At 39.1% G+C, this 25,465-nt stretch overlaps 6 protein-coding genes across 11 annotated transcripts; 3 read left to right on the forward strand and 3 right to left on the reverse strand.

The window, feature by feature from the left end:
• The first annotated feature begins 1,367 nt into the window (after window positions 1-1,367).
• Window positions 1,368-3,603, forward strand: LOC111446512 (splicing factor U2af small subunit B-like). 3 transcript variants are annotated; one of them, XM_023085352.1, is made up of 2 exons: window positions 1,368-2,480; window positions 3,289-3,603. In XM_023085352.1, exon 1 carries the CDS (start codon window positions 1,616-1,618, stop codon window positions 2,444-2,446), a length of 831 nt encoding a protein of 276 aa, XP_022941120.1. In that variant the 5' UTR covers window positions 1,368-1,615; the 3' UTR covers window positions 2,447-2,480; window positions 3,289-3,603. The 3 variants fall into 3 exon arrangements, with proteins under 3 accessions (XP_022941120.1, XP_022941121.1, XP_022941119.1); XM_023085353.1 differs by lacking the exon at window positions 3,289-3,603 and adding an exon at window positions 2,750-3,160; XM_023085351.1 differs by lacking the exon at window positions 3,289-3,603 and adding an exon at window positions 2,777-3,160.
• Window positions 3,604-4,694: 1,091 nt separating this feature from the next.
• Window positions 4,695-10,193, forward strand: LOC111446585 (pyrophosphate--fructose 6-phosphate 1-phosphotransferase subunit alpha-like). The gene is made up of 19 exons (XM_023085444.1): window positions 4,695-4,873; window positions 5,411-5,583; window positions 5,714-5,826; window positions 6,105-6,179; window positions 6,273-6,386; window positions 6,464-6,531; window positions 6,958-7,041; window positions 7,313-7,366; window positions 7,541-7,621; window positions 7,720-7,813; window positions 7,892-7,965; window positions 8,080-8,190; window positions 8,285-8,329; window positions 8,417-8,473; window positions 8,781-8,885; window positions 8,976-9,092; window positions 9,240-9,343; window positions 9,436-9,601; window positions 9,729-10,193. The coding sequence occupies exons 1-19, from the start codon at window positions 4,784-4,786 to the stop codon at window positions 9,861-9,863; spliced, it is 1,860 nt and encodes a 619-aa protein (XP_022941212.1). The 5' UTR covers window positions 4,695-4,783; the 3' UTR covers window positions 9,864-10,193.
• A 220-nt stretch (window positions 10,194-10,413) lies between these two features.
• Window positions 10,414-15,654, reverse strand: LOC111446667 (AT-rich interactive domain-containing protein 6). Of its 2 annotated transcripts, none has more exons than XM_023085580.1 (14): window positions 15,289-15,654; window positions 14,486-14,939; window positions 14,230-14,363; window positions 14,087-14,126; window positions 13,733-13,785; window positions 13,554-13,599; window positions 13,183-13,275; window positions 12,898-13,020; window positions 12,714-12,765; window positions 12,566-12,638; window positions 11,514-11,580; window positions 11,344-11,394; window positions 11,112-11,204; window positions 10,414-11,031 (listed from the first exon to the last, which is right to left on the reverse strand). In XM_023085580.1, exons 2-14 carry the CDS (start codon window positions 14,924-14,926, stop codon window positions 10,927-10,929), a joined length of 1,371 nt encoding a protein of 456 aa, XP_022941348.1. In that variant the 5' UTR covers window positions 14,927-14,939; window positions 15,289-15,654; the 3' UTR covers window positions 10,414-10,926. The 2 variants fall into 2 exon arrangements, with proteins under 2 accessions (XP_022941348.1, XP_022941346.1); XM_023085578.1 differs by having other exon boundaries at window positions 12,898-13,041.
• Window positions 15,655-16,265: 611 nt separating this feature from the next.
• LOC111446148 (cyclin-dependent kinase B2-2) lies at window positions 16,266-18,466 on the reverse strand. Its single transcript, XM_023084836.1, has 8 exons — window positions 18,155-18,466; window positions 17,679-17,820; window positions 17,511-17,572; window positions 17,313-17,424; window positions 17,108-17,201; window positions 16,941-17,010; window positions 16,711-16,849; window positions 16,266-16,618 (listed from the first exon to the last, which is right to left on the reverse strand). The coding sequence occupies exons 1-8, from the start codon at window positions 18,379-18,381 to the stop codon at window positions 16,526-16,528; spliced, it is 939 nt and encodes a 312-aa protein (XP_022940604.1). The 5' UTR covers window positions 18,382-18,466; the 3' UTR covers window positions 16,266-16,525.
• A 924-nt stretch (window positions 18,467-19,390) lies between these two features.
• On the forward strand, window positions 19,391-22,885 carry LOC111446146 (AT-hook motif nuclear-localized protein 10-like). Of its 3 annotated transcripts, XR_002711028.1 has the most exons (7): window positions 19,421-19,563; window positions 20,167-20,683; window positions 21,121-21,173; window positions 21,440-21,571; window positions 22,047-22,208; window positions 22,370-22,706; window positions 22,775-22,885. XR_002711028.1 is itself a non-coding variant. In XM_023084834.1 (6 exons), the coding sequence occupies exons 2-6, from the start codon at window positions 20,215-20,217 to the stop codon at window positions 22,312-22,314; spliced, it is 876 nt and encodes a 291-aa protein (XP_022940602.1). In that variant the 5' UTR covers window positions 19,391-19,563; window positions 20,167-20,214; the 3' UTR covers window positions 22,315-22,363. The 3 variants fall into 3 exon arrangements, 2 of the variants coding, with proteins under 2 accessions (XP_022940602.1, XP_022940600.1); XM_023084834.1 differs by lacking the exons at window positions 22,370-22,706; window positions 22,775-22,885 and adding an exon at window positions 22,259-22,363 and having other exon boundaries at window positions 19,391-19,563; window positions 22,047-22,212; XM_023084832.1 differs by having other exon boundaries at window positions 22,370-22,861.
• LOC111446143 (short-chain dehydrogenase/reductase family 42E member 1-like) lies at window positions 22,800-25,219 on the reverse strand. The gene is made up of 5 exons (XM_023084828.1): window positions 24,892-25,219; window positions 24,351-24,693; window positions 23,933-24,204; window positions 23,642-23,838; window positions 22,800-23,423 (listed from the first exon to the last, which is right to left on the reverse strand). Exons 1-5 carry the CDS (start codon window positions 25,088-25,090, stop codon window positions 22,986-22,988), a joined length of 1,449 nt encoding a protein of 482 aa, XP_022940596.1. The 5' UTR covers window positions 25,091-25,219; the 3' UTR covers window positions 22,800-22,985.
• Between the last annotated feature and the right edge of the window lie 246 nt (window positions 25,220-25,465).

The raw sequence follows: 25,465 nt of genomic DNA on the forward strand, positions 1-25,465 counted from the left end.
GGCCAAAAAAAAAAAAAAAAAAAAAAAAAAACTTGTTTTCTGTTTCTTTTTTATAAATAACTTTGTTTTGGTTGTAGTTTTATGTGTTGTAACTATGTAAGGTCATTTATTGTTGGAATCATTTGAAAATTTGATTGAATGTGACTTTTTAGTTTAATTATATAGTTAATCTAAACACTTTAGGGCTGAAAAACTCAGTGGGAGCGGAGTGGAGTGATAATAGTAAAGGCTAGACGATTTGTTCTTAACATACCTAAATCTTTCTTTTAAAATTGATATATATCTTTATTTCTAAAATACCAAAAACTTTGGTGCAATTCCTGAATTTGATCTTAACGATCTTTTAATACTCTCTCTCAGTACTAGTCCTCGTGTATTGTACCATGTTGGTCATTTAGTTTTTATAATAGTTCGGTTGACATATTTGGGATTTAGCTTTCGGATTCTTCCTGAACGTTTAAGTTCTTGAGGTGTTGTATCCTTTTTGTTGGATCCACATGGTTGAGCCACTTTTTGCTCACCAATATCAGAGTCACTTGGATCTTCGGTGTATCAACATTTGACTCAACATGCCTAGTTTGCTTCCCCATCTTGTGGTACAATTTCTTCAATGCTGTTTGAGTAGGTCAAAATTTTGTTATCTCAGAACCACCACAAAGATGTTTCATCAAAACCTATATCTCTTGAGAGGTAGCACCTCTGGTTGGTCACAACACTTCCACCCTATATCGGTAGCTAGTATGCTCCTTTAACACAAAACGCCCATCTGTTGAAGGTTTAACTCATATTTCATTCAACTAATAGATGTTAGTATCGTTCACTCTCACCAATCATGTCTCCTTGGTTATTCTATTGATCATCAAACTTAACAAGAATCTCATCACTAGTGGGAATGACTTCGACCTCTTGCTTATCCTCCAGAAAAGGCAAAGTTTTTTTTCTTTTTTTCTTTTTCATGGAGCTTGCTTGGATACTTGTTACTTGCTTCTCTTAAAATCCTCTTTCCTCCAATTTATCCACTCTATTTGACAATCTCCAAATTCTTTTGCTTAGATTTATGCATGGACCCCGAACCAAAGTAAACAAGTGAACGAACTTTTCGAGTTTGGCTATGGAGATAAATTGGGGGATTCTCCTTTATTCCTCGAGTTCTCTCATTCGAATTGTCTAATCTTCTTTTGTTCGGGTGTTATGATTTTATTTTTTTACATTATTTATTAAAAAAAAAAACAACAACAACAACTAAGTGGCTGGCTGTTATGTGAATTTGTTTTTTTATATTTTTTGTGAAGACATTAGCAACTAAGCCATGGCTTCTCTTTGATAAATAGCAATAAAAAAAATATGAATATAAATATAAATATAAATAGTATGGCTGCTATGGTCGAGCGAAAATTTAACCCAGCTCTTCTCCGAAGCTCCTCGTTTACGTATCTGGGATCCATCTCTCCAATTTAGGGTTTTTGCCTCCCTTCCACTTTTCTTCTCTAACTTGTAATAGCACTATCGGCTCCCGTTTTCTGTTGATATTCATTTCAATATCAGCTTCTATTCCGTCGAAACCCTCCCAATCAGGTCCACAATTGTAGCTGAGAACTTCTTCTTCTGATCTACAATGGCTGAACACTTGGCCTCAATATTTGGCACCGAGAAGGACCGTGTCAACTGCCCTTTCTATTTCAAGATCGGCGCCTGCCGTCATGGAGATCGTTGCTCTCGCCTCCACAACCGCCCTACTATTTCCCCCACTCTTCTCTTATCGAACATGTACCAGCGCCCCGACATGATCACCCCTGGTGTCGATGCTCAGGGTCAGCCCATAGATCCCCGCAAGATTCAGGAACACTTCGAGGATTTCTACGAAGACATTTACGAGGAACTCGGAAAGTTCGGTGAGATCGAGAGCCTCAACATCTGTGATAATCTCGCCGACCACATGATCGGCAATGTTTACGTTCAGTTTAGGGAGGAGGACCAGGCTGCTGCCGCACTTCAAGCGTTGCAAGGGCGATTCTACTCTGGTCGACCCATAATCGCAGATTTTTCTCCGGTGACAGATTTCCGCGAGGCCACGTGCCGCCAGTACGAGGAGAATAATTGTAATCGAGGTGGATATTGCAATTTTATGCATGTTAAGATGATTGGGAAGGACTTGAGGAGGAAGCTGTTCGGTAGTAGGTTCCGGGGTTATAGGCGGAGCCGTAGCAGGAGTAGAAGTTTGAGTCCGCGGAACCGGAAGGACTACGATAGGCGTGAGAGGGATTATAGAGATCGTGACCATCGTGGAAACGGACGGAGCAAGGAGCGTCCAGATAGGTATGACAGAGATGGGGGAAGGAGAAGGCATGGAAGCCCCAGGCGAAGCAGAAGTCCTGTCAGAGAAGGAAGCGAAGAGCGCCGAGCCCGTATTGAACAGTGGAACAGAGAGAGGGAGGAGAAGCAGTGAGGCGTACGTGTTCGTGTTGGAATTTGCCTGTTTGGTAATTGTTCTGTGCTCTTTGTCATTTAATTATGTACCTTACCTTACACCAGAGTACCGTCTGCCCGAATAGGAAGTAGAAATCTTTTCTAGACAAAACAATGGATATGATATCAAGTAGGCCATTCGGTTGTGTTATTTCTCTTTCTAGTTGCTGTTGTCGGATATGATTTCTCACCGTTTCTATCTTCGCTTCATCATTCATATGCTTTAACAACCTGTGTTTCTTCTGTTTATGCCAACTTGCTTTCTACTTGTTATGAATTTCAGTTTCTCCTACATGAATTTCTGATCCAGGCAAGAACAGGATAGAAAATACGTTGGCATGTTAGCTAGCAATTCAAATTCCGATTACTTTTTCACTATCAGTCGGCTGGGAAGTACATGGAGATGTTGTCCAACTTGTGGGGGAAGGAGTTACATTTGAGTATACGTGAGAAAAAGTGAAATCATGGTGCTTTTAGATCGTTGAGTGTGAAACAAATAAAGTTGTACTGTGTGCTAGTCAAATTGATGAATGTTGATTATGTTCACTAACCGTGTATGGCCTTGTTGTTCCTTGCATAACTAGTTTTGGTAGAGAGTAACCTTCTTTAGATGTTCCACGACTTTTCTTTATATGGAAATTGTTTGAAAATTGTTTGGGTTTTGAAAGGGCCTAGAGATATTAGCGCCTTTTTTCAGATGAATTGTCGTTCGATAGTTATTATAGCTAGGATAATCAGGCCATATCTATATAACTTGGACTTTCATACTAGATGATAACAATCTTTTGCTGAAAAAAAAAATAAGTCTATGGAAATATGCAGAGGTGAGCAACATGCTGTTGTTGAATGGCAGCAAATGAGGAATCTCGCTTGATTTGATACTTGAATAAGAAAGTAGAGCAATGGATACCTTTATGGGCGAGGGAGAGGTAGAAGCAGAGGAAGATTATCGTGGCCAATGGAAACATGAAGCCGTCCTTATGATAGAGTTCCCATGGACTTCGGGGGGGAAAATAAAATGCCATGGGACTGGATGGATTATATTCATTTTGATATATTGCGTGGATTCTGTCTTAAGAATTGGTGCTTATATATGGATTTCTTTCTTCCCCTTTGCTCTCCTTGTTTGGAGGGATAGGTCCTATGCGTTTCTATAGGATGATGGCTTGTGATTGACAAATTAGTTCAGGTTGAGGTGACAAATTAGTTCAGGTTGTTACTGCACCAATTCCCGTTTAACAATCCTGATGGCAATGCTTCAAATATGCAGAAATAGTTTTGTATTTCTTCCCAACCCAACCACTTTGCATCGTGGGTGTGATGATAGTTTTGTAGTCGGTGGTTAATCTCCGAGGATTGCATATCATACTTTTTTTGTGAGGTAATGCCGTCAACAAAAATGAATATTTTCATTTGCATTAAAAAAAAAAAAAAAAAAAATATATATATATATATATATATATATATATATATATATATATATATATATATATATGAAAAGCAAATGTATTTCAAACAACATGCACATAGAATTTGAGGTTTTGCATAAAAAAAACAATATGCTATGAGCAGAAATGAATATTTTGGTTTGAAATAAAAGTAACTCACTTTTTAGCAAATGATTGGTGCAAAATTGATGAAATATGCAAAGACGCACACAAACAAACAATAATATTAAATTAGCAGCAAGAGCATGATACAAACAAATGTAGGTTGGAGAGGTAAAATGAAGTAAGAATGAAAACAAATATAATTCATCTTGTTGTTGTAGTATTACAGAGCAAGAGATGTTATAGGTGTTAGTTAGTTAGAAAGCGTGGTGCGGTTTCGAGGGTTTAGGTGAATGAATAATGTTGTATAGTGATGGGAATGGATAGTGGTGGAGTTGGAGTTGTGATTGTTATCTAATGGCAGCTTGTTTTGGTGTAAATTAGTCTCTTTTTTTTCAGAAGAGGATTACTTTTTTACGGTGGAAAGTGAGGCGAGGCGTGCAGGGCTGCCCATGGTTAACCACACCGGGAACTGGTTTTGGTTAGACAGTGGGCTGACGCGGAAGTCCGGCTCCAAATTTCGATTTTCATTCATAACCCCCCCTTACACCAATGGCATTATGGTAATATAACCCCCCAAGTATGGTCATTCTTTGGTGTACCCAGCGCAACACCACCAACTGAAACCCAACAGCGCTTGCTTGGTATCAACGCCATGCGCCTATAAAATGAAACCGTCATTTCCAAGCTGAACCAATACCAAACGACTCTTTCACTCCTCACTCTCTCTGGTTCCTCCGCCACAACCCTACCAACCCAACTCCCCCATGGACTCCGATTACGGCATTCCCCGCCAACTCTCCGATCTTCAGAAATTCCGCTCTCTCTACCAACCACTGCTTCCTCCCTGCCTCCAGGTTCTCTCTTCCTTCTCTTCTCTCCCTCTTTTCATGCAATCGTTTTTCTCACATGCTGCCCTATCATTTGCATCCCATCTTTTCCACTCACTTCCTCATCGATCTTATCCTACTACTCACTCCATGCTTAGATCTGGCCCAATGTAGTTCGCGTCCCACGCCTAAGGATTATTGTCATTCCTGCATATACATTTTGCGTTGCTTATACCACAAACTCTGGATCCTTCCATTTATATCACTACCAATCTATGTTATTAGTTTCATACTTTGATTCTGTGTTGTCTGCCCGTCTTAGCTCATCTTGATCTTTTTATACTGAAGATCGAAACTGCATGCTTTCTTGTGCTGACATAGCTTAAAAAAAAAATACCAATTTGACAATTGTGGTACTGTGGAAATCAAGCGAACGATAATAAATATTGGAATTGAAGAATAAAATAAATTAGTTTGCGTTTCGAGTTGGTGGTCTGGTGCAGAAGTACAAAAATGTTAAATTTGGTGTAGTCGCTTACATGTCCTCATTATATCATTCTACAGGGAACAGAAGTTAGGGTTGAATTTGGTGATGCCACTACAGCTGTGGATCCTGCTGATGCTCCCACCATTAGTCGGGCCTTTCCCCACACGTACGGTCAGCCATTGGCTCACTTTCTCAGGGCAACTGCCAAAGTCCCAGATGCTCAGATTATTACTGAACATCCATCAATCCGGTGCGTGCATTTGGCGATTAATTTTCATAGTCTACAGTCGCTATAACTTCATATGTTATTTGTGCTTTTGAGGCTACAAAATAGATATATTGTACAAAAAAAACTTCTCTCATTGCTTTGCTACCAACAGGGTGGGAATAGTATTTTGTGGAAGGCAATCCCCTGGAGGCCATAACGTTATATGGGGACTTCATAATGCTCTCAAAGTCCACAACCCGAATAGTGTATTGCTTGGATTTTTGGGTAAGTTTTTCCTCTCGTCTTGGTATTGATACGAGTAAAGCTTAAATGTTCACCTACTCGTGACGTGTGCTTTGATGCTATGAAATAGTCCGTCAGTATGGCATGGTGATGAGTTCTTGAGAACTTTGTTGATGTTTAGCGCTTTTTTCTCATACTGCATCGATAATTATGTTCCCTTTCAAATGATATAAGACTTTTTCTTTCTTTTCTTCTGTGGTCTGTGTTGTTGTCATTTGAATGGCAGAGGTAAATTGAATGAACTATTATTTCTTCAACAGGTGGCTCTGAAGGTTTATTTTCCCAGAAAACTCTTGAGATAACCGAAGACGTTCTTTCAACGTACAAAAATCAAGGTATGCTGTGTTTTGAATCCTCTGTGTTGCAGATATTTTGATTTGCCATGCTGTATAAAGTTTCTTTACATTAGTGGCATTCATGTTACATAGGTGGTTATGATCTACTTGGACGGACCAAGGATCAAATTCGAACAAAAGAGCAGGTTAATGCTGCACTTAAGACATGCCTAGATCTGAAACTGGATGGTCTTGTCATAATTGGAGGTAAATTTCTTTCGTTGGCTCTGCCTAGCTGTTCTATTCATGTGTGAACTAAATATGAATATCTGGTGGTTTTGAAGGAGTGACATCAAACACTGATGCTGCTCAGCTTGCCGAAACATTTGCTGAATCCAAATGCCCCACAAAGGTAATTTCAGTGAGTTCAAATAAAGATACTGTTTAACAGACGCACACACAAAATTACTGAAATAGTTTTCAATACTATAGAAATTTTTGAGTTCTTGAGATATTGAACGAGGAGGTTTGGGAGGTGGCTGGGTTTAATGCCTCTATTTGAGCTCGATCATTAGGCCTTTTTATAACTATGATTGTGGTCTTATTCTTTTGGATTGGTGTCCTTCTTTGTAATTTGGTTTGGGAGCCTTTTGTTTGGGCTCGTTTTTTGTATGCCCTTGTTTTCTTTCATTTTTCTTTTTCTGAATAAAGCTCACAGTTTCTTACCTAAAAAATAAACTGTACTTAACTGCAATTTTTAAGTTCTCTTGTGTGTGCCACTTCATCCACGATGTGATATTTCTTTCTTGCTCTGAACTGATCGGACTGAACCATGCAGGTTGTAGGTGTTCCTGTTACTTTGAATGGAGATCTCAAGAACCAGTTCGTTGAAACAAATGTTGGCTTTGACACCATTTGCAAGGTAAAAAAATTTCTGATATTTTCCAAGAGGAACTATGATTTTGTTGTTTGCTATTTTTTCCTTTTGAGTCTTTGAATGCTACTAATACTTTGCAGCAAATTTAAATGAATGAAAAATAATTTCTTATTTCTTTCCAATCTGTGGGTTATCACTGTCGCTTGCTTTGCATATTGTTGATTAAGCATCATAATATTATCTTGTAGAAGGAACTTATTGTTGATCATGTTATCTTGTAGAAGGGACTAAACTTACCAATTCTTTTCATCATCAGGTCAATTCTCAGCTAATAAGCAATGTATGCACTGACGCCCTGTCTGCAGAGAAGGTTAGGAAAGAAGTTGTCATTGTTCTACAGTTACTTGGATGTGGGCTGACATTGTTTATCTTGCGCATTCCTTCTTTTGCCTTTATATGATAAAAATCCTCATGCTTTGTAAAAAAATATCCCTCTTGAAAATTTTATTAAGAATTTTTATGTATGCCTTTTGTGTTTCTCCAGTACTACTATTTCATTAGACTCATGGGCCGGAAAGCATCCCATGTTGCTTTGGAGTGCACTCTTCAATCTCATCCAAATTTGGTTAGTTTTTCTTCCATATTATTTTATTTTTACTGAAGTTGTTTCTTTGAAGGGCTTACTGCCATATATCTTGTCTGATTGGCTCTGCTCATTTGCAGGTTATTCTTGGAGAGGAGGTGGCTGCATCAAAACTTACTCTTTTTGATTTGACGACACAGATATGTGATGCTGTTCAGGCTAGAGCACAACAAGGTCTCGTACAATTTATTGTGCTTTAATCTCATATTTGGTAGTAGTTTTCAGTTGTCTGATCTTGTGAATTATGATCAGACAAGTACCATGGGGTCATCTTACTACCCGAAGGGCTCATTGAAAGTATTCCTGAAATCTATGCTCTCTTGAAGGTTCCTTCCCTCCCTTTCTCTGGTTCATGGAAAGCGGCACCATATATTGACCTTTTTTGTTTAAAAAACTACGTGAAGTACTTCAACGATGTGGCTTTATTTTGCTCCTTTCAGGAGATTCACAGTTTACTCAAGCAAGGAGTTCTGGTTGATAACATTTCTTCCCAACTCTCTCCTTGGGCATCAGCGCTTTTTGAATTTCTGCCACCTTTTATCAGGAAGCAGGTTAATGCTGAAATCTTCAAAATTAATTCCATCTCCAATTTTGTCCACTCTAAGCTGTGAGATCTTAATGTTTGTTGCAACTTTATGGTTCCAGTTGCTACTTGACCCCGAATCAGATGATTCTGCTCAACTATCTCAGGTATTTCAGATGCATGTTTTAGATTAAAAAAAACGTCATGCATTCATCTTTAGACAATTGATGTCCTTTGTTTGTAATTTTCTTTAGATTGAGACAGAGAAACTTTTGGCACATCTTGTGGAGGCTGAAATTAACAAGCGTCTGGTAAGACATGCTACGTTTGGTTTTATAAAAAAATGTTTTGTTTTTTCTTTTGGTATAAACCTGGAGTCTACTTTTGTAATTTTACTCCATGGGCATCCCATCCCCCTGCGGGGATATTTAATATTTAATACGACTTGCCTTTTGGTGTTTTGCCTTTGTGAGGGAGTGATAAAAAGTATGCCTATGGTTTTCAGTTAGCGGACTCTGATCTTCAATATTAATTGGCCTTGTTCTTTCTAACTGTTTTCTTTTCTGTGCCTAGTTTTATTGGAAATTTTGTGATTGTGGTGTATTTCATTTCTAACAGAAAGAAGGGACTTACAAGGGGAAGAAATTCAATGCCATTTGCCACTTCTTTGGTTACCAGGCTCGGGGATCTTTACCTTCAAAATTTGATTGTGACTATGCCTATGTATGTGACAATTAACAGTTTTGAAGTCTGATGAGCATACCCATTTACCATGAGCTATAATTTAACATTTGAATGTTTCTTTTTATTCAGGTTCTTGGGCATGTTTGCTACCATATCTTAGCTGCTGGCTTGAACGGTTACATGGCTACTCTAACTAACCTGAAAAATCCAGTGAACAAATGGCGCTGTGGTGCTGCCCCGATTGCAGTTGGGTTTTGTTCCTTTCATGCTTTGTTTATTCAGTTTAATCAAATTAATAGAATTGTGATTACTGTTAGATTTTTGTTTCTTATTGATATCATTTACGTCTTGACAATGCCTACTAACTATTTAATTGCTTCTGATGAAACACAGTCCATGATGACTGTGAAGCGTTGGGCTCAAAATCCTGGAGCGTCATCCATTGGAAAACCTGCAATTCACCCAGCAACTGTAGATTTGAAAGGGAAAGCATACGAGTAAGAATTCTTTGGTTTTCATAATTTGAATGGTTTGACGATCCAAAATAGCTTCACTTCACCCACGGCAATGTATTTGTTTATTGTTACAGGCTATTGAGAGAAAATGCGAGCAAGTTTCTTATAGACGATCTCTATAGAAACCCTGGACCTCTTCAGTTTGATGGTCCTGGTGCTGATGCCAAGCCTATCTCTCTTTGCGTTGAGGACCAGGATTACATGGGCCGCATCAAGAAACTACAGGAATATCTTGATAAGGTGCGCTTCTTAGATCATTGGTTTTATTTTGAATATTCTTTGAATGCATATAACCAAATATTGGTGGTATTTATGTGGTTCAGCTTACTGTGATTTCTGATCAAAGTTGTTACATCTTTCACTTCAGGTCCGAACCATAGTAAAACCAGGGTGTTCCCAGGAGGTTCTTAAAGCAGCATTAAGCGTCATGGGATCGGTGACCGATGTTCTCTCAGTTATGTCATCGAGTTCCTTCAGTGGAAAGGCATCTTTGGAAGCGTAGTGAACTTATTTAATGTGATGCTCTTTCGGTGACAATGTGATTTTCTTTAACCTTGTTTACTTCAGCTGGCAGACTTGGGTAGAGGATAACTACTGATGAGTTTTCAATTTATGGTGTAACATTTTTCTGTAATAAGTACCACAGAGGTATGTTTCGCAGTTTTGGGAGAATGTGAACATTTTCTTAATCATTTTCGTATTTAGTCTACAGTAGCTATCATTCATCTGGTTTGTTCCCGAATGCGCTACTGTGTGATAATTCGACTCGTGTTTCACTTGCACAATGACAATAACAAATATAAATAATGCAACAAAGTGTGAACTTATGTGATAATTTGACTCAGAATATAGACATGAATAAGAGATTTGGTTGATGAACAAATAGCATGTTTTTCATTAGATCTAGATGCTTAAATTCCTTCTCCATCTCTTTCATCTATTGCAGTAAGTTCCAATATTAGCAAATAACAAAAGCTTCTCAACTTACCGCAACAGTCCAGAAGGAACCAGAATCTTGGAGGTCAAAACCATGAAAAACAAACTGAATATTATTACTATTAATTGCGTCAATATTATAGATGAATACCATTATAACATATCAGGGAATCAACCCAACAAAGTTATTATCATCTCAAACCGGGCATATAAAACAAGTGAGAAGTTGGAGGAGACAACCAATCAGTCGAAATGATAATGTTGATCCTGGACTACCCTAAAATCATGGGAGGAAAGAGCAAAGGCCGGTTTCAGTGTGGACATATTCTCTAGCTTTTTAATGCAGGATTCTATGTCAGCATCACCTTACCTAGCGTTGGATCGGGTGCAAGGTGATGCATTCACCAAATGAGTAATTTCTTCGCCATGGATCTTACTCATCTCAGGAAACACTGGAATCAACTTCAAACCGCTTCCAACTTCCACGGAGAGATTCCCCCAACAAAATTATCAACTTTCAAGGTTCCTAACCTAAACAGCCCATGAATTATACAACTCCTCTCTTACTACAAATGCAAGATTCTTGCCCTGAAAACATAAGGAGTCTCTCTCAATCAAACCAAGGAGGCTCACATGGATCCTTGCTCAAAAGGGGCTCGCACAAAAAGTCGGCCATGAAGGCTCACCACGGCAGATGTCTGAAGAGGATCAATTCTTGTGGGTAAGCTCACCACCTGAAAATTTAACCAATATATAATTCCAACTCCAACAGCCCAACCAATAAATAAAGGCTTCATCGTGTAAAAAACCATACCTTTTTAAAAGGCGTGATGCCCCAAGGATTATCAACCTGCTCAGGTTGACCAGTAATTACCAGACGTCCAGCTGGATCGGATTGAACCCGAACCTGAAAGAAAAGTCAGGTTCATATGATACTGTTGCTGAATATTCTTTTTAATCAAATTCTAACACCTGAATGCAAATGTAATTCACTGCATATCTGCAAAATAAAACAATTAAAAGAGAGATAAAAAAGGACTGCATACCTCCTCTCGTAAAAGCCCTGGAACTAATGCATATACTTCAAAGCAGTCATTCTGAGCATAGACGCAAACAGTCAGAAACCAGTCCAGTTGAAGATGATGCAGAGAACCACGACATGATTTCATAGTTGCAAAGAAAACCATTCAGCAATGGAAAAAAGCAGTGTACTAACCATCTCACGCACATTAATTTTGACCCAATCAGCTGGAGGTCCAACATCCATAACTGTTGTCATCACTCTGACAGAGAAAAATTATTTTAGATTCTAGACTCTGAATCAAGCAGGAAAAATGAAAAGGCTACAAGCTGTAAGTCTGAATATTCAAAAAATGCTTTAGAGAACATAATGCAGCACTTCAAATATGGCTAACTTGACAAAGTGTCATTAAATCTGTATGTTAGTTGGCATAGTCATTGTAACAGCCCAAGCCCACCGTTAACAAATATTGTCTTCTTCGGCTTTCCCTTTCAGGCTTCCCCTCAAGGTTTTAAAACGCGTCTGCTAAGGAGAGGTTTCCACACCCTTATAAGGAATGTTTCGTTCCCCTCTCCAAGTGGGATCCCCAATCCACCCCCTTGGGGGTCAACGTCCTCGCTGGCACACTATTTGGTGACTGACTCTGATACCATTTGTAACAGTCCAAGCCCACCGCTAGCAGATGTTGTCCTCTTTGGGCTTTCTCCTTCGGGCTTCCCCTCAATGTTTTTAAAACGCGTCTATTAGGAAGAAGTTTCTACACCCGTATAAAAAATATTTCATTACCCTCTCCAACCGTTGTGGGACCTCACAATCCACCCTTTTAGGGGCCCAGCATCCTCGCTGGCATACCACACGATGTCTAGCTCTGATACCATTTGTAACAGCCCAAGCTCACCGCTAACAGATATTGTTTGGTTTGGCCCGTTACATATCCGCCGTTAGCCTCACGATTTTATAACGCGTTAGTTAGGGAGAGGTTTCCACACTCTTATAAGGAATGCTCTAACCGATGTGGGATCTCACAGTCATTAAGTCTATAGGTAAGTTGAAATAATTCCACTTCAAATATGCCTAAGAAAACATAATTAAGTCATTAAGTTTTTAACTGAGAGGTCTAACCTATACTTGAAAAAAATGAGCAGACAAATTAATGGACCAATTCCCAGATTATTAATGGAAAAGGAAAATTACAAAGGAATAAATATACATATATTTTAGCTATAAAAATAACTATAAATCTTAACTGCTTGTCTGATTCAAAATCTGCATCTCTTCCAACGTGGTCTGTGTTAGTTAGCATCTTGTGTTTTGGAAAACCTGGCTCAGGACATCAACAAGATGAAAATACGAAGCATCGAAAACATAAGTAAACAAGATCTTCAAGGATCGTACCAATGTTCTTGAGATTTTTTTCACGCTTAGATGTAGAGCCCAAGTTCTTGTCCTATCAAGGAAAAAATTGAAACAGCTCATTCTACTATTTTTTGAAGACGGCCATACAACTTTGGAACATGTGAAATAAATGATAGGTAACTAAAACTAATAAGAAATCAACATGATTCAACTCTCCACAGACCTTTACTATAGGCTCAGCATCCTCGCCATATCCAACCAGACGCTGTGCATGCCAACCCTGCATGGCACGAGCTGCAGCATCCCTTCGGGCCCTACCTGAGCCAGGAGCTTGATAGTAGCCAGTCTGGACGAAGAAACTGGATTTCTAAGTCATAAAGGGAAAAGGAGTTTCCAAAAATCATGATTAAGCCTGTAGGTACCCTTTGTTGTACATTTATAAAAATCATAAACAAAAAATATAATTAAATACGAAAAGCAGTCTACTGGATAGAGAAATAAAATCTACCTCCTTTTCTGTATTTGTAGACTGAGGAAGGGCTCCAACAGGTAGTTGCAGTTCCCCCGTTAGTCTTTTATGCTTTTCATACTCTAAAAGTGCCTGCATGTTACAACGATAACCAGCGAAGAGGAAAGACAAATTAAGCACATAACTGAAGAGATCTATAATACAGAGAATAACTATAAAGGTAAGTGAAATGAATTCATATCAGTTATTTAAGTTCTTTTCAGTTCCTATCGCATAATCGATATCATAATGGCAATTCAAAGTCCAACCATTCAACATTAATGCAGAGAATCAGCTTTAGCAAAAATATAAATGAGAAAAATAATAATAACCACATAAACATCAGGAAAGTTTCAAGAAGTAGACATCACCTTCTCATAGAAAATGCGAAATGTCCAAGAGACTGTCGTGCATGTTCTGGAGAGAGAGAGAGAGCGAGAGAGAGAGAAAGGGGATTACATTAGTTGGAGTAAAGAAGAATTCGTATTTTATACGAAGATATCCGATAGGAAATCAGAGTTAGATGAAAATGACGGATGCTACTCCTTACTTTGGGGGATGGAAAGACTCTCCTACTTGTCGCCATAATTTAGATGCAGTCACCTACCAAAAGTGTAAATCAATATTCAAAATCTAATACAATGAAAGGGCACCTGTAAATACAGACTCAGTAAGTCTTCAAAATTAGTAGCCTTACAGTTATAGCTTTATTAACAGTACTTCACTTCTAAAAGCACTAAACAATAAACAATAATTTCAAACTTCCAATAAACATCTTAATTCACGTATGACACAAAGAAGGCCAAAAATTGGATTAAATTCATACGACTAAAATACAAATGCCAAGAACATGCAAGATTTGGAAACGTAACCAAAATATCATTATGAAGCAATGCATATCTACCACATCATAGCCTCCCAATCTAATAACAGCTCTCCATAACCTACATTCCACAGAAAAAAGAATACGCAATTAAGTATACAAACCAAAACATCGTATTCTGATGTTCACAAAGCCAGTTGCATTTAAAGTGCCTACAAACTTACTTCAGGCAGTTTAGTGGCTCCCCATAAAACTTAGGAGGCTTAAACTCCAAAGCCCTCTCCCGGTGGAAATTTTCGATCTCCTTCATAAATTCCACCCTATCCTCTGGTGTCCCCGATTCGTCACCCTCAGCCATCTGCATTTAACACAATAACAAAGAGGGAATCACATTACTCAATTCATCTTGCATATAAGATTCAATCCATTGATTATTAGAGTAGTGAATAAGACGCAATCAGGAGTTGTCAGTTGGCATACTTCAATATCAATCCATGCATTCTTCACGAGTGCCGCACTCTGATTTGCGGCATTTGAAGGCAGAGAGATGTCAGGTGAAATGGGAGGTGCAGAAGGATTATCTTCGTTCCCAATTGGAGGATCAGTCTCCATGGCATCTTCTTTACTTTCAAGCGGTTCATCCAGAGCAACCTCCACAACTTTTGCATCAGCAGCAGCAGCAGCTTCAACGGCAGTATGATCAGGTAAATCCTCATCGTCCTCAATCAGTTTTTGAAGGCAAGGAAGTTCGTGAAACTGAACGTCGTTAAACATTGGGCAGGCTGATTGCTCATCTTCTTTAAGGTTCTGATCCTCCTTTGTCACTGCAAATCCTGGCTCCCGAACTTGAACTTGGTTTTGAGCAAGACCTGCGCCGGGGCCGTGGAGCAAATCCTGCCCCGCCTTATCGGTATCGTCCATTTTGCTTATGACACTATCAAAATGATAATAAAAACAAAGCTTATTCCACTGATGGCGACAAAATTGAGACTGTGCGATGCTCCCATAAGCAAGAAAAACGAATCATATAAATGCCATCGATTAAACAGCCATAATAAGGAGAGAACTTCATATGGGTGGAAATGGAAAAACAATCGCCCTCAAAAGATACATATATATTATGATTTTCTATTTTCTAATCCGACAGATAGTCGGAGGAAGGGCATAGAAAAAGAAAAAATTGTTCATTTCCTTGTGTCGGAACAGAAACAAGCAAAATTGGTCGAGAGAAGGCATAGCAGAAAGAAAAGGAAGAAGAAGAGCATAATAGCTCAGAAGCTCGCCTGTGAAATATGGATTACAGAGGATGATGTGACGCAGCAGAGGTATTGAGGGGAGAAGATGGAGTAGGGCGTTCAATCGTTGTGCAATATACATTGAAACATTCAGAGCGGGCACATGCGCGATGAGCAGTCCGCAAAAGGAGCAATCGACATGGAAAGTGATGGGAGCGAGATTGATGAAATGGAGGGAAAGTAAGGGAGTGAAAGGGTTTGTCTCCGGCTGCCTGCCTTGGGGCGCCCGTGTGTATGTTACGGAGAGGTGGGAATTAAAAGGAGCGCTCATATATATATGCATTCGGCAATGGAAGTGGGAGTGTTTGCTTCGCCTGTCGTACGCTTCCGGGATTACGCCGTAACCTCTCGACTCTATAAGTCCTCTGGTCGGAGAATTATACACGTGCATACATGTGCCTAAAATGTAAATTAGTTTTCACTAATTTCCAAATGTTCTTTTCCCCAAATCATACTACACTCCTCTCTTTCTCTTTCTCTTTCCAGTAAACCCAATTCCATTCAAAACTTGAAACGGGTGCTTCCTATTAAATTAGTTTCACTCTTAAAGTGAAGATTGTCTCCATAAAACCTAAGCGGGTCCCTTCAATTTAAGAGCCAAAAAATGTCTCGATAAAACCTAAGCAGGTCCTTCAATTTAAGGGCCAAAAAATGTCTCGATAAAACCTAAGCAGGTCGGGCCAAGTAGGTTATATGGTCATGTAAATGGAAAGCGCCAAAAATGTAAATGAAAAAGTAAAAAAAAATGGTGGGACTTATTTAAAGCAAAAAAATAACAGAGCGGTGATGGTCCTATTGGGCTTTATAATGGCTCCTACCAGAGGAGTTGGGTTTTGAGCGTTGGGTTTTAAAGGTTCTGTATTATATATATTGAAGGGTTCTGGTGTTGGCCAGCAAATTAGATCATATATGGTTATGGATGAAGGAGATAGAATGTTTGACATGGGTTTTGAACCAAAGATTCAGCCACTTTTCCTTGTCAACTTCAAATTTAACAAGTGTTGAACAACAACACGAGATTTCCAAAAGGTAAGCTAATATTTCTTCACGCGAAATACCGACTGATTAAAACTGGTTTGATCATTTTGGTTACACAACAAACAAAATAGCCATCCCTTTTTCTCTACAATATACTCCAAATTTCTGCTTGAGAAAAGCAACCCCCTCTCTTCTCCTTCCTTCCTTCAGGAAGAAAGCCGCTAATCAAATCATCTTCAACACGGCATCAGAGATATGCCTTGTTCAAGTCATCAAAATAAGGATGTTCCATTGCTCTCTTCGCTGAAATACGCTTTGAGGGTTCATACTTCAACATTTGCTGCACAAACCATTCTTACTCTAATTAGATACCACTACCATCAACACATTTATCCATCTACATATACGAAAACATTTTAGCAGATCACTTACTGCAAGCAGATCTAGCGCTTTATCATCCAAGTTGGGGACAGCTGTTGAAAGGCTTTGGGGGTTCCACTGGGGATACTCGTGCCAGTTCATTAGTTTGCTCACACCAGGCCAAACTTTTTCATTTGGGGTCCCTAATAGCCTGCACACAAAATTCCCATAACATCTTTGTCAAAAAGGTTGACGACCCATTTGTTAACGTTATGACAAGAAGAAGGCAGTGGCATCAGCACCTGAAGATATGAAGGAGCTGTTGCAACTCAGAATCTCCAGGAAAGAGCGCCTGCTTCGTGGCAAGTTCGGCTGAATTTATCAAAAGAAACAAGTTTACGATGCGTATACATGGAATTCAGAAACACAAAAATCATAAAAAGCTACTAATTACGGGATAGAAAGATACCGAATATGCAGCCAACAGACCACATATCTACAGCAGTGGAGTAATGAGTAGCTCCCAACAGAACTTCAGGAGCTCTATACCAGAGGGTCAGTATCTGGAGGACACAGAACAATGGATCGTTCTAATTCTACCACGCCATGTGTAAAACACAACTAGAGAAAACAGAAACTCAATATATATATATATATATATATATATGACTTGCCTCGTGAGTATACTTCTTAATTGGCAAAGTAAATGCTCGAGCGAGTCCAAGGTCTGCAATTTTGAGCATCATAGTCTTTCGGTCCATCAAGAGATTGTGTGGTTTCAGGTCCCTGAAATAAAATTAGAAGCAGAGAATTAGATTGCGTTTACTTCACCACTATCACTACACTATAGTCCCAAGTAGAGTGAAGATTACCTGTGCAGGATTCCATGACCATGGCAGAAGGCAACGCCCTTGCAGAGTTGGTACATCAGACTCTTCAAAGTAAAACAGAAATGTTAAACTCTATGGACGATTGAGAGGCAATAACATAGCAGTAATTTCTAGATAAAAATGAAAGCGAAAAACAGCATTTCTCCGTACCTTGACAGTGTTGACGGGAATGCTTTCTCCCGTATGACGGAAACTCTTGATGAATTTTTTCAGATCAGTATCCATGTATTCAAACACCAAGTAAAGAACGGTTTTCCCTTCCTTGTTCTGCCCTTGTTTCACATCCATCAACCTGTACCAATTCGTTTATAACGATCATCAGAAGAGAATTGACAGTTGACATGTGGAGAAGAGAGAAACAACAAGATCATCAAGAACCAGATGTGCAGGACCACAAATTCAAACTACAGACAAGATACGGAACCCTAAAAAATTCAACCCTAATTCGTACGGGGACCCCAAAAATCGAAACAATAGTTAGATCAGTGAAAAGAAGAAAAAAAGCATTGACGATACAAGAAACAGAAATCCAAAATAAATATTATAACCCTAAAAATTGGAAGCAAACCAAAACACGATTTCTAGGAGAAAAGAATCGATGAAGAGAGAAATGAGAAGGGGGTTACCTAACAATATGAGGATCCCGAGAAAGCATTCGAAGAATTGAAACCTCTCTAAGAGTAGTGGGAGGAACACCTTCCTCGTCCTCGTGGAGGCGCGTCTTCTTAAGCGCTACAATCTTGCCGGTGGCCTTCTCCCGTGCCCTATAAACTTTGCCATAAGTTCCTTCTCCGACCTTCTCTAGCTTCTCGAAAGCCTCCATGGCTGAAACAGTGGTCGGCCCCTTCTCCATTTCTGCGTCTCTCTGAAACTGAACTTTCTCGCAAAGGCTCTCTCCCTTCCACCACGGAAAATGAATGGAAGTCTGATGGGAGCGTCAGATATATATGAAACTTCGGGAGGGACTAGTGACCGTTGTGCTTGCAGATGCCAACGGTAATATCTTTTCGAAATTCAAATTCTAAAAGTTCAAATAAGCATCTGTCCCTCCACGTCAGCCCAATTTTTATTTATGAATTAATTTTTATCATACTCACCTTTCCTTTAATATCTCCTGCATTCTAGATAAAATATTAAAATTTAGGGCCTTAAAAATGGTAAATCTCAAATTAATGAATTTTTCCTTTTTTTTTTTTTTTTTTCTTCCAATTTTTTATTTTTACATTTAAGTACAGTGAATAGTTCACTTTTTTCACTAAAAAAGAAAATGAAATTATGTTTCATATTAGTTATATAAAGACATATGTATTCATCCATGGGTTTGATTTTATAAATTATAAAATAAAAATAGTAATCCAAGTGTTTTAAAATTTTGGATTACTTTGGTTCTTTTATAAAAATTATTTACAAGTATTCATCAAACTCCCATTTAGTATAAGAATTTTTTTTTAATCAAGTATAATAAAAGGTTGAAAATTTAAAGCTTATGCATAAAGAAAATTATTTTAAAATCTAAATATCATATAAATTAAAATTGAAATTAGTATAATAATTTCTAAATTTAAACTACAGTAAATATATAAACGAATAAAAAAAAAAAAAACAGGCGTAAATATGACTAAAATCTAAATAAATGTCAGCATTTATTGTTATTATTATTATTTGAAAGACGGTGAAAAAAAGATAGGAGGGCATAATTTAGAATAATTAGATAGCGGTCTATTATTGAGGAAGTGAGTATCCAAAGCCGTAAAGCAAATATAATTAATGATATTATTTTTAAATACCAAAATTACCCATCGGTTTCCTTTTACACATCCACGGATTTCTCGTCAAAATATTATTAATAATTAAAACAATAATAAATTATCACCAAATATTCAGAATTCCTGCATTTCTCCCAGAAAAAAAGAAAAAAAAGAAAAAAAAGCGAGAAAAAAAAAACCCTTGGGGCTGAGTTGCTTTTTCGTTCCGAAGCCTTCCAATTTGTTTCCCCTTATTGTTTTTCGTCTCTGCTATTTTTCGTGTATTATTGGTAAGTTTATTGGATTTTTCTAATTTTTTTCCATCTTCTTCTCATATTTTTAGTCATTTTTGTATTTTCGGAGAATCTTTTACTGTGAAATTCAATTTTTTATGGAAAACAACTTCTTACTCAATCATGTGGGTCTTCTTCTTCCTCAGTGGCGACTCTTAAGATCTGTGGTTGGAAACAAAAATTTTGTGCAAGTTTTGACGCTATTAGGGTTTTTCTTCGACTTCTACTGATTCTGCTCCGAGTTTTAAGGTCGGGTTGGTGGCTTTAGGTATTTTCAGTATTATATAATGAGGCGCTTCTGGATTTTAATCCCTATTTCTAAATTCTCTTTTCTTTTTCTTTCTTTTCTTTTCTTTTTTGGAAAATTCACATTTCCCCCACTAAATAATTATTTCCCCGACTCTGAATTACCGAGTGGAGTCAAAACAATTATTATTATTATTATTATTATTATTTTTTTTTGAATTTGTTGAAGCTGTAAAATCTTGTGAATGGTGGATTGTTCCGAACTTCTCCGAGTACTGCAGCCTGCAATTTGTGATTTCTTTTATTTTGTTTTTTTAAGATGGATTATGTTTGTTTGTTTCTTTGTTTGGTCAGGGACTGGGACTTCCCTGTATGGAATTTTGATTCCAGCGCTGGAGAATAATGACGGGATCTGAGACCGGAGTGATGACCAGCGGCGAACCCTTCACCATCGGTTTCCAGAAGAGTCCAGTACAGTCACAACAGTCGGTCTTGCCTGGCTTGCATTTGCCCTTCGGCGCCGACGGCGTCTACAAGCCCGCCTCCTCCGTCTCGCCCACCTACCAGTCCCCCCGCGTCGGAGTTTCCGGTAATGCCGGTGCCGATGTTTCTCCTCGTGAAGCTTTCGTTGACATGAATACGCAAAGCGAGCCTGTCAAGAGGAAGAGAGGGAGGCCTAGGAAGTATGGGCCAGATGGCAGTATGGCAGTGACTTCTGCAGACCCGTCCGCCGCCGCAACTCAGTCCGGTGGAGGTTTTTCTCCTCCACCCACTGGCGTGACTCCGTCGGGAGGATCTGCCTCTCCAACTTTGAAGAAAGCCAGAGGCAGACCCCCTGGCTCTGGCAAAAAGCAGCAGCTGGATGCCTTGGGTAACTCTACAATATTCCACGTCCTTTTGGTTTCCTGGGCATTTGTTATGGTCACAAGATTTTTTAATGATATGATTATTCAGCTTAGTTAATTTTAAACTTACAAGTGGGTTAACCGGTTAAGCACTTTTGACCAGTTCGTATATATTTAATTTCCCAATGTTATAAAAAGAATATACAAGTGCAACTGTCGGTGGTTCTCGATAAGCTAGAAGAGGCAATTAGCTGATTCTGCTTCCTTGATATCTAAAATCATTGCTCTCTGCCCCCTCCCCATTACTGCCATGGCTTCTTTCTTTTTTTTAATTTCCTTCTGCCACTGAGTCTTCCCTTCACAGGCATGTCAATTTTAGAGTCTTGATTCTTCAGGCTTAATTTCGACTTTGATAATGCCATTACAGGCTACAGCTTAAAATAATGTATGATTGTAATTGTAGGATCAGCCGGAGTTGGATTTACCCCACATGTCATCACCGTGAAAGCTGGAGAGGTTCATGTTTTTGCCTGTTTTATTTTTCTTTCATCGCTATTTCAACCTTGTTTTCTTTGTCCACCTAATTGAATGAGTACTTCACGTTAATGTTTGGGCGTCTTATTATGAAAACTTCACGTTGTATGTCCATCATGGAAGTTAATCAGGTGCAATCAATGCTAATTTGAATAACCATTGCGATGTTTTGATTAATGTGCAGTTATACTCACTCGATTTCATATTTTAGTTAGGACTGCAGTCTGAATTTTTGTTATGTTTTCCAGGACGTGTCTTCAAAAATAATGTCAATCTCACAGAATGGTCCTAGAGCTGTTTGTATTCTTTCAGCAAATGGAGCTATATCCAACGTGACTCTACGTCAACCAGCCATGTCCGGTGGAACCGTGACTTATGAGGTTCGTTCATCTGGTTCTTTTGAACTGAAGTTGTGATTTAGTACGGCTTCCATTTTGAATACTTAACATTTTCCTGTGCGGATTACAATTTATAGTCATTGAAGAAGTTAGTCCCCAAATTAATAGCTATTTGAGATAATTGATTGTTAAACAGACCTTGTTCTTGGTTTCTATGGGATTAATAGTTTCGCTGAAATGTGGGTAGGTTTATTGAAGCCGGGTTCATTTATCACTGTTATTAAACGAACTATGGTGAAGTAAGAGAACAGAAAAAAGATTTTATCCAATGGATTTGGAAAGGGATGGAAAGAAAACTAATTTCCATAAGGCTAATTGCTTTTCTCATATTATAGTCTGCCTCTCAGTTGTTCGCCAAATCAATTTATTTGGAGTAAAATGGTTGAGCGGGGCGTTAGAAGCACAATTCAAACATGTTCATGAATTGAGTGATAATGAAGCATTATTTGTTGTGCAGGGGCGATTTGAGATTTTGTCACTATCTGGGTTATATCTTCTCACCGAGAATGGTGGTCAGCGTAGCCGAACTGGGGGTTTAAGTGTTTCATTGTCTGGACCAGATGGTAGAGTTTTGGGTGGTGGGGTGGCTGGTCTTCTAACGGCAGCCTCTCCTGTTCAGGTACATTAGCTTATCCCACAGACAGTGTTCGTACTTCTCTAACACAATACTGTTTATTATTTTTAGAACGTTTTTCATTTTTCACATCGGCACTGCTCTCGTGTAGTGATGTTGTTAATGATTATGCATTGGTTGTTATCGGGTTACCATCGGATTACTAGGTGGTGGTGGGGAGCTTTGTGAACGATGGGGGGCACAAGGAATTGAAACAAGCAAACCAAATAGAACAGCGGCCTGTTACCGCACCACATAAACTCGCTCCGATCCGTGCTGGAATGGCAGGGGCGAGCAGTCCGCAATCACGTGGGGCTCTCAGTGAATCCTCAGGAGGGCAAGGGAGCCCGTTTAATCAGAGTGGTGGAGCCTGCAATAACACCGCATCTTGGAAGTGAAACTGGAGCTGCTTCGTTAACTCACTTGATTTGCTAATAGGGCGGGCCAGCCGGGAGTTTAGTTTGGTGCTCTATTTTCTAATTTGTTTTAGATGCACCTGTAGTTTTAGCTAAAGCCTTAAAAGGATAATGTAACTCTTTCCAGATTGGGTTGGCTTGGACGGATCCTTGCCCTTAGTATCGGTTAGGAATTAGAAGATTGTGAAATAGTTGTGTTGTTTTGTTTTAGAATTACAAATAATGAATTTATTGAAATTACAGCCGTTGTAGCTTCGATGCTATAAACTCAAGATTATCACAACAACAGGCTCTATTTCTTCTCTCAAATTCTCCTTTACATTTTCTTAACTTTATCTTACAATAGGTAGAAGTAACGCGAGTTCCCCTACTGACTCCTTGCTCTTCTCAACAAGAAACGCAAGGAAAAGTAGCCTAGTGCAAAAGTTTGCCAAAACCATCCCCTGGAGTTAGCAGGATCGACCTTTCTTGCTAAGAACCATGCATATATGCTCTCACCAACGTGCAGTAGAAGGGCTACAAGAAACACCATCCTCACCACTTGAATCGACCTAAAGAAGAAAAGGCTGATAGCTTTGAAGAATGGAACAGGTCCAACGTCTGGAAGGAAAGCTGCACTAAACAGCATGCTCATTCCAACAACAGAAAACAGCCACGCGTATATTGTTGGCCCATCGAGGCTCTTCCTCTTCCTCTCCTGCCAATATGAGATGGTCGCAGCCATGCCCTCCTTCGAACTCACCATTGGAATATAGCCCAACTCCTCCTTGGCTTTAAGATACGAAAAATAATTGCTGATGCCAACCTGTGGCGATATAGGCAAACAAGTAATTAGGATTCAGAGGAATTGATTAAGAACTGTTATATTAACTCAGCATGGAATCATTCTTCACACCACGAAGGAGCATTATTGGGATGGTCAAGGAGAGAATTCTTGGTTGCAAGCAGATGTCCAAACATTCAGTAGGGCCATTTGCATGTTAGCAGACACAAGCATAAAAGAATGAAACAAAATAAACAAACCTTGTAAATCTCAGCAGGAAGCATCAAGGGATGTGGAAGCCACCATCTATTCAACCAAGGATATAATATTGTGTACAACGCAGCAAAAAACTTCCCCAAGAGAAGAGCTTTAGATACAGGCATGTAAAACTTTGGCCACTCATAACCTAAGCTATTGAGCAGTGGTTGAACGAATTCAAAGGAATTAACTGGATAACCTGATAAGAATAGAAACAGCACAGCACGACATTAAAGGAATCTACAACGAGTAGATGGGAGGGTTGTAAAACGTAAGAAATTCTGTGGAGTTACCATCTGATACATAATACGGCTGGCCAGCAGCTATTGGGCCTCTTCCTTTACCAGGAGTACCATCCAGAAGCCCCATGCTTGCCAATATTAAAGCAAGCACGAGATTATCCACATAGATCCAGTCTGTTTTAACACTTGGCTTCCCAACTCTGAATGGTAGCAAGCCTAACTTTGCTAAGGAGACAATCCTAGGAAAATGCCTCTCTTCCCCAGGTCCGTAGATAGCACAGGAACGTATAGCACAGGTGTGAAAACATTTGCCATCCCTGTTCCTAAGAATCCAAAGGCGAAGCTAATGTTATTATACACTTTTGCGCAAGAAAGTAAAGACTAATGGTTGCAGTAAGCGCAATCCAATACAAGTAAACAAACCAGAAAAGCGAAAACCACGGAAGTAGAAAGTAGTGATTTCACTTACTTTAAGGGGCGCCCGTTGGTCTTCAGAACTAATTGTTCTGCAATGGATTTACTTCGGCTATATGCATCAACGTGATCATCAATTGGGAAATAAGGTAATCCCTCATTTCCGTTAACAATCTCTTGACCTCCAAACACTACATTATACGTGCTCATATATATAAGCCGTCTAACCCCGTGCTCCAGGCAAGCATCCAAGACATGGCATGTTCCATTAATATTCACCTCATCAATGCGACCGACTTGAAGCATTTCTTTCCCTGATAATCCATATGCTGCTAGGTGGAAAACACAATCAACACCACGAAGAGCTCTTTCCACGTCCTTTTTACAGGTAATATCCCCTACATGACTGCAAGAGTTAGCGTCGAAAGAAGCCTACAATTTTAGTCCACTACAGAGAGAGAGAATCAAAGCCAGAAAGAGTAGAGCAGAGACAAATAGCGAGAGGACGATCAAGGCAGAGAGAATATAATAGCACCGCCGAGGTGAATCGCAAAATAAACAGTAAAAGGGGGTCTGAATTGCAGATAGGGATGAACCTTGGATGATGTTGACCCCGTGAATCTTGAGGTCATCGGACCAAGGAGAGGCAGGACGGAGGTCAAAGGCTCGGACCTGGAGAGCGCCTCTACGGACAAGCTCTAAGCAGAGGGCAGAGCCGACGAAGCCCAATGCGCCGGTGACGGCGAAGGTGTTGCCTTGGATGCCTTGGATGCCTTGGTTGGCGGGGAAATGCATGGCGTGTGATGGGAAATGGAAGTAAGGAAAGTGTTGCAGAGAGGTGAAAGAAGAGGAGGGGAAATTGAGTAAAGATAGATCCAACCCTATTCCAATTGGATTCTTGTGTTGTGCGCAAAATTTTTGGTGTCCAACTGAAAGTAGTAGCTTTAATAATTATATAATTTTTATTATTTTCTAAAAAAGAAAAAAAGCTGAGCAGTCAGGTTTAATAATTGTTCTTTTGATTTTGTAACACATGACTACTACTTGTCTACAAAAATAAAAATTATTGATGACAGGTGGCTTTCACACCAAAATCATCAACCAAGATTGCTCATACTTGAAAGGGTAAACAATCCCCAGTCGTTTTTTTTTTTTTTTTTTTTTTTTTTT

Source organism: Cucurbita moschata, unplaced genomic scaffold, assembly GCF_002738365.1.
Source record: "Cucurbita moschata cultivar Rifu unplaced genomic scaffold, Cmos_1.0 Cmo_Scf00008, whole genome shotgun sequence".
In the NCBI taxonomy this organism is placed as follows: domain Eukaryota; kingdom Viridiplantae; phylum Streptophyta; class Magnoliopsida; order Cucurbitales; family Cucurbitaceae; genus Cucurbita; species Cucurbita moschata.

Excerpts from the sequence above, each read along its gene's own strand:
- LOC111446146 (XM_023084832.1), top strand. The coding sequence starts at position 20,215 with ATGACGGGATCTGAGACCGGAGTGATGACCAGCGGCGAACCCTTCACC. Across the intron at positions 21,572-22,046 it reads GTGGAACCGTGACTTATGAG|GGGCGATTTGAGATTTTGTC; the intron begins GTTCGTTCATCT and ends TTTGTTGTGCAG. Across the intron at positions 22,209-22,369 it reads CGGCAGCCTCTCCTGTTCAG|GTGGTGGTGGGGAGCTTTGT; the intron begins GTACATTAGCTT and ends TCGGATTACTAG.
- LOC111446148 (XM_023084836.1), bottom strand. The coding sequence starts at position 18,381 with ATGGAGAAGGGGCCGACCACTGTTTCAGCCATGGAGGCTTTCGAGAAG. Across the intron at positions 17,202-17,312 it reads TTAAGAAGTATACTCACGAG|ATACTGACCCTCTGGTATAG; the intron begins GCAAGTCATATA and ends TGTGTCCTCCAG. Across the intron at positions 17,011-17,107 it reads GTCTGTTGGCTGCATATTCG|CCGAACTTGCCACGAAGCAG; the intron begins GTATCTTTCTAT and ends TGATAAATTCAG.
- LOC111446143 (XM_023084828.1), bottom strand. The coding sequence starts at position 25,090 with ATGCATTTCCCCGCCAACCAAGGCATCCAAGGCATCCAAGGCAACACC. Across the intron at positions 24,694-24,891 it reads CGGGGTCAACATCATCCAAG|GGGATATTACCTGTAAAAAG; the intron begins GTTCATCCCTAT and ends GCAGTCATGTAG. Across the intron at positions 23,424-23,641 it reads TTCCTGCTGAGATTTACAAG|GTTGGCATCAGCAATTATTT; the intron begins GTTTGTTTATTT and ends ATATCGCCACAG.
- LOC111446512 (XM_023085352.1), top strand. The coding sequence starts at position 1,616 with ATGGCTGAACACTTGGCCTCAATATTTGGCACCGAGAAGGACCGTGTC.
- LOC111446585 (XM_023085444.1), top strand. The coding sequence starts at position 4,784 with ATGGACTCCGATTACGGCATTCCCCGCCAACTCTCCGATCTTCAGAAA. Across the intron at positions 5,584-5,713 it reads ACTGAACATCCATCAATCCG|GGTGGGAATAGTATTTTGTG; the intron begins GTGCGTGCATTT and ends TGCTACCAACAG. Across the intron at positions 9,093-9,239 it reads GTGGTGCTGCCCCGATTGCA|TCCATGATGACTGTGAAGCG; the intron begins GTTGGGTTTTGT and ends GATGAAACACAG.
- LOC111446667 (XM_023085578.1), bottom strand. The coding sequence starts at position 14,926 with ATGGACGATACCGATAAGGCGGGGCAGGATTTGCTCCACGGCCCCGGC. Across the intron at positions 13,786-14,086 it reads GATTGGGAGGCTATGATGTG|GTGACTGCATCTAAATTATG; the intron begins GTAGATATGCAT and ends CACTTTTGGTAG. Across the intron at positions 12,766-12,897 it reads ATGCTGAGCCTATAGTAAAG|GACAAGAACTTGGGCTCTAC; the intron begins GTCTGTGGAGAG and ends TTTCCTTGATAG.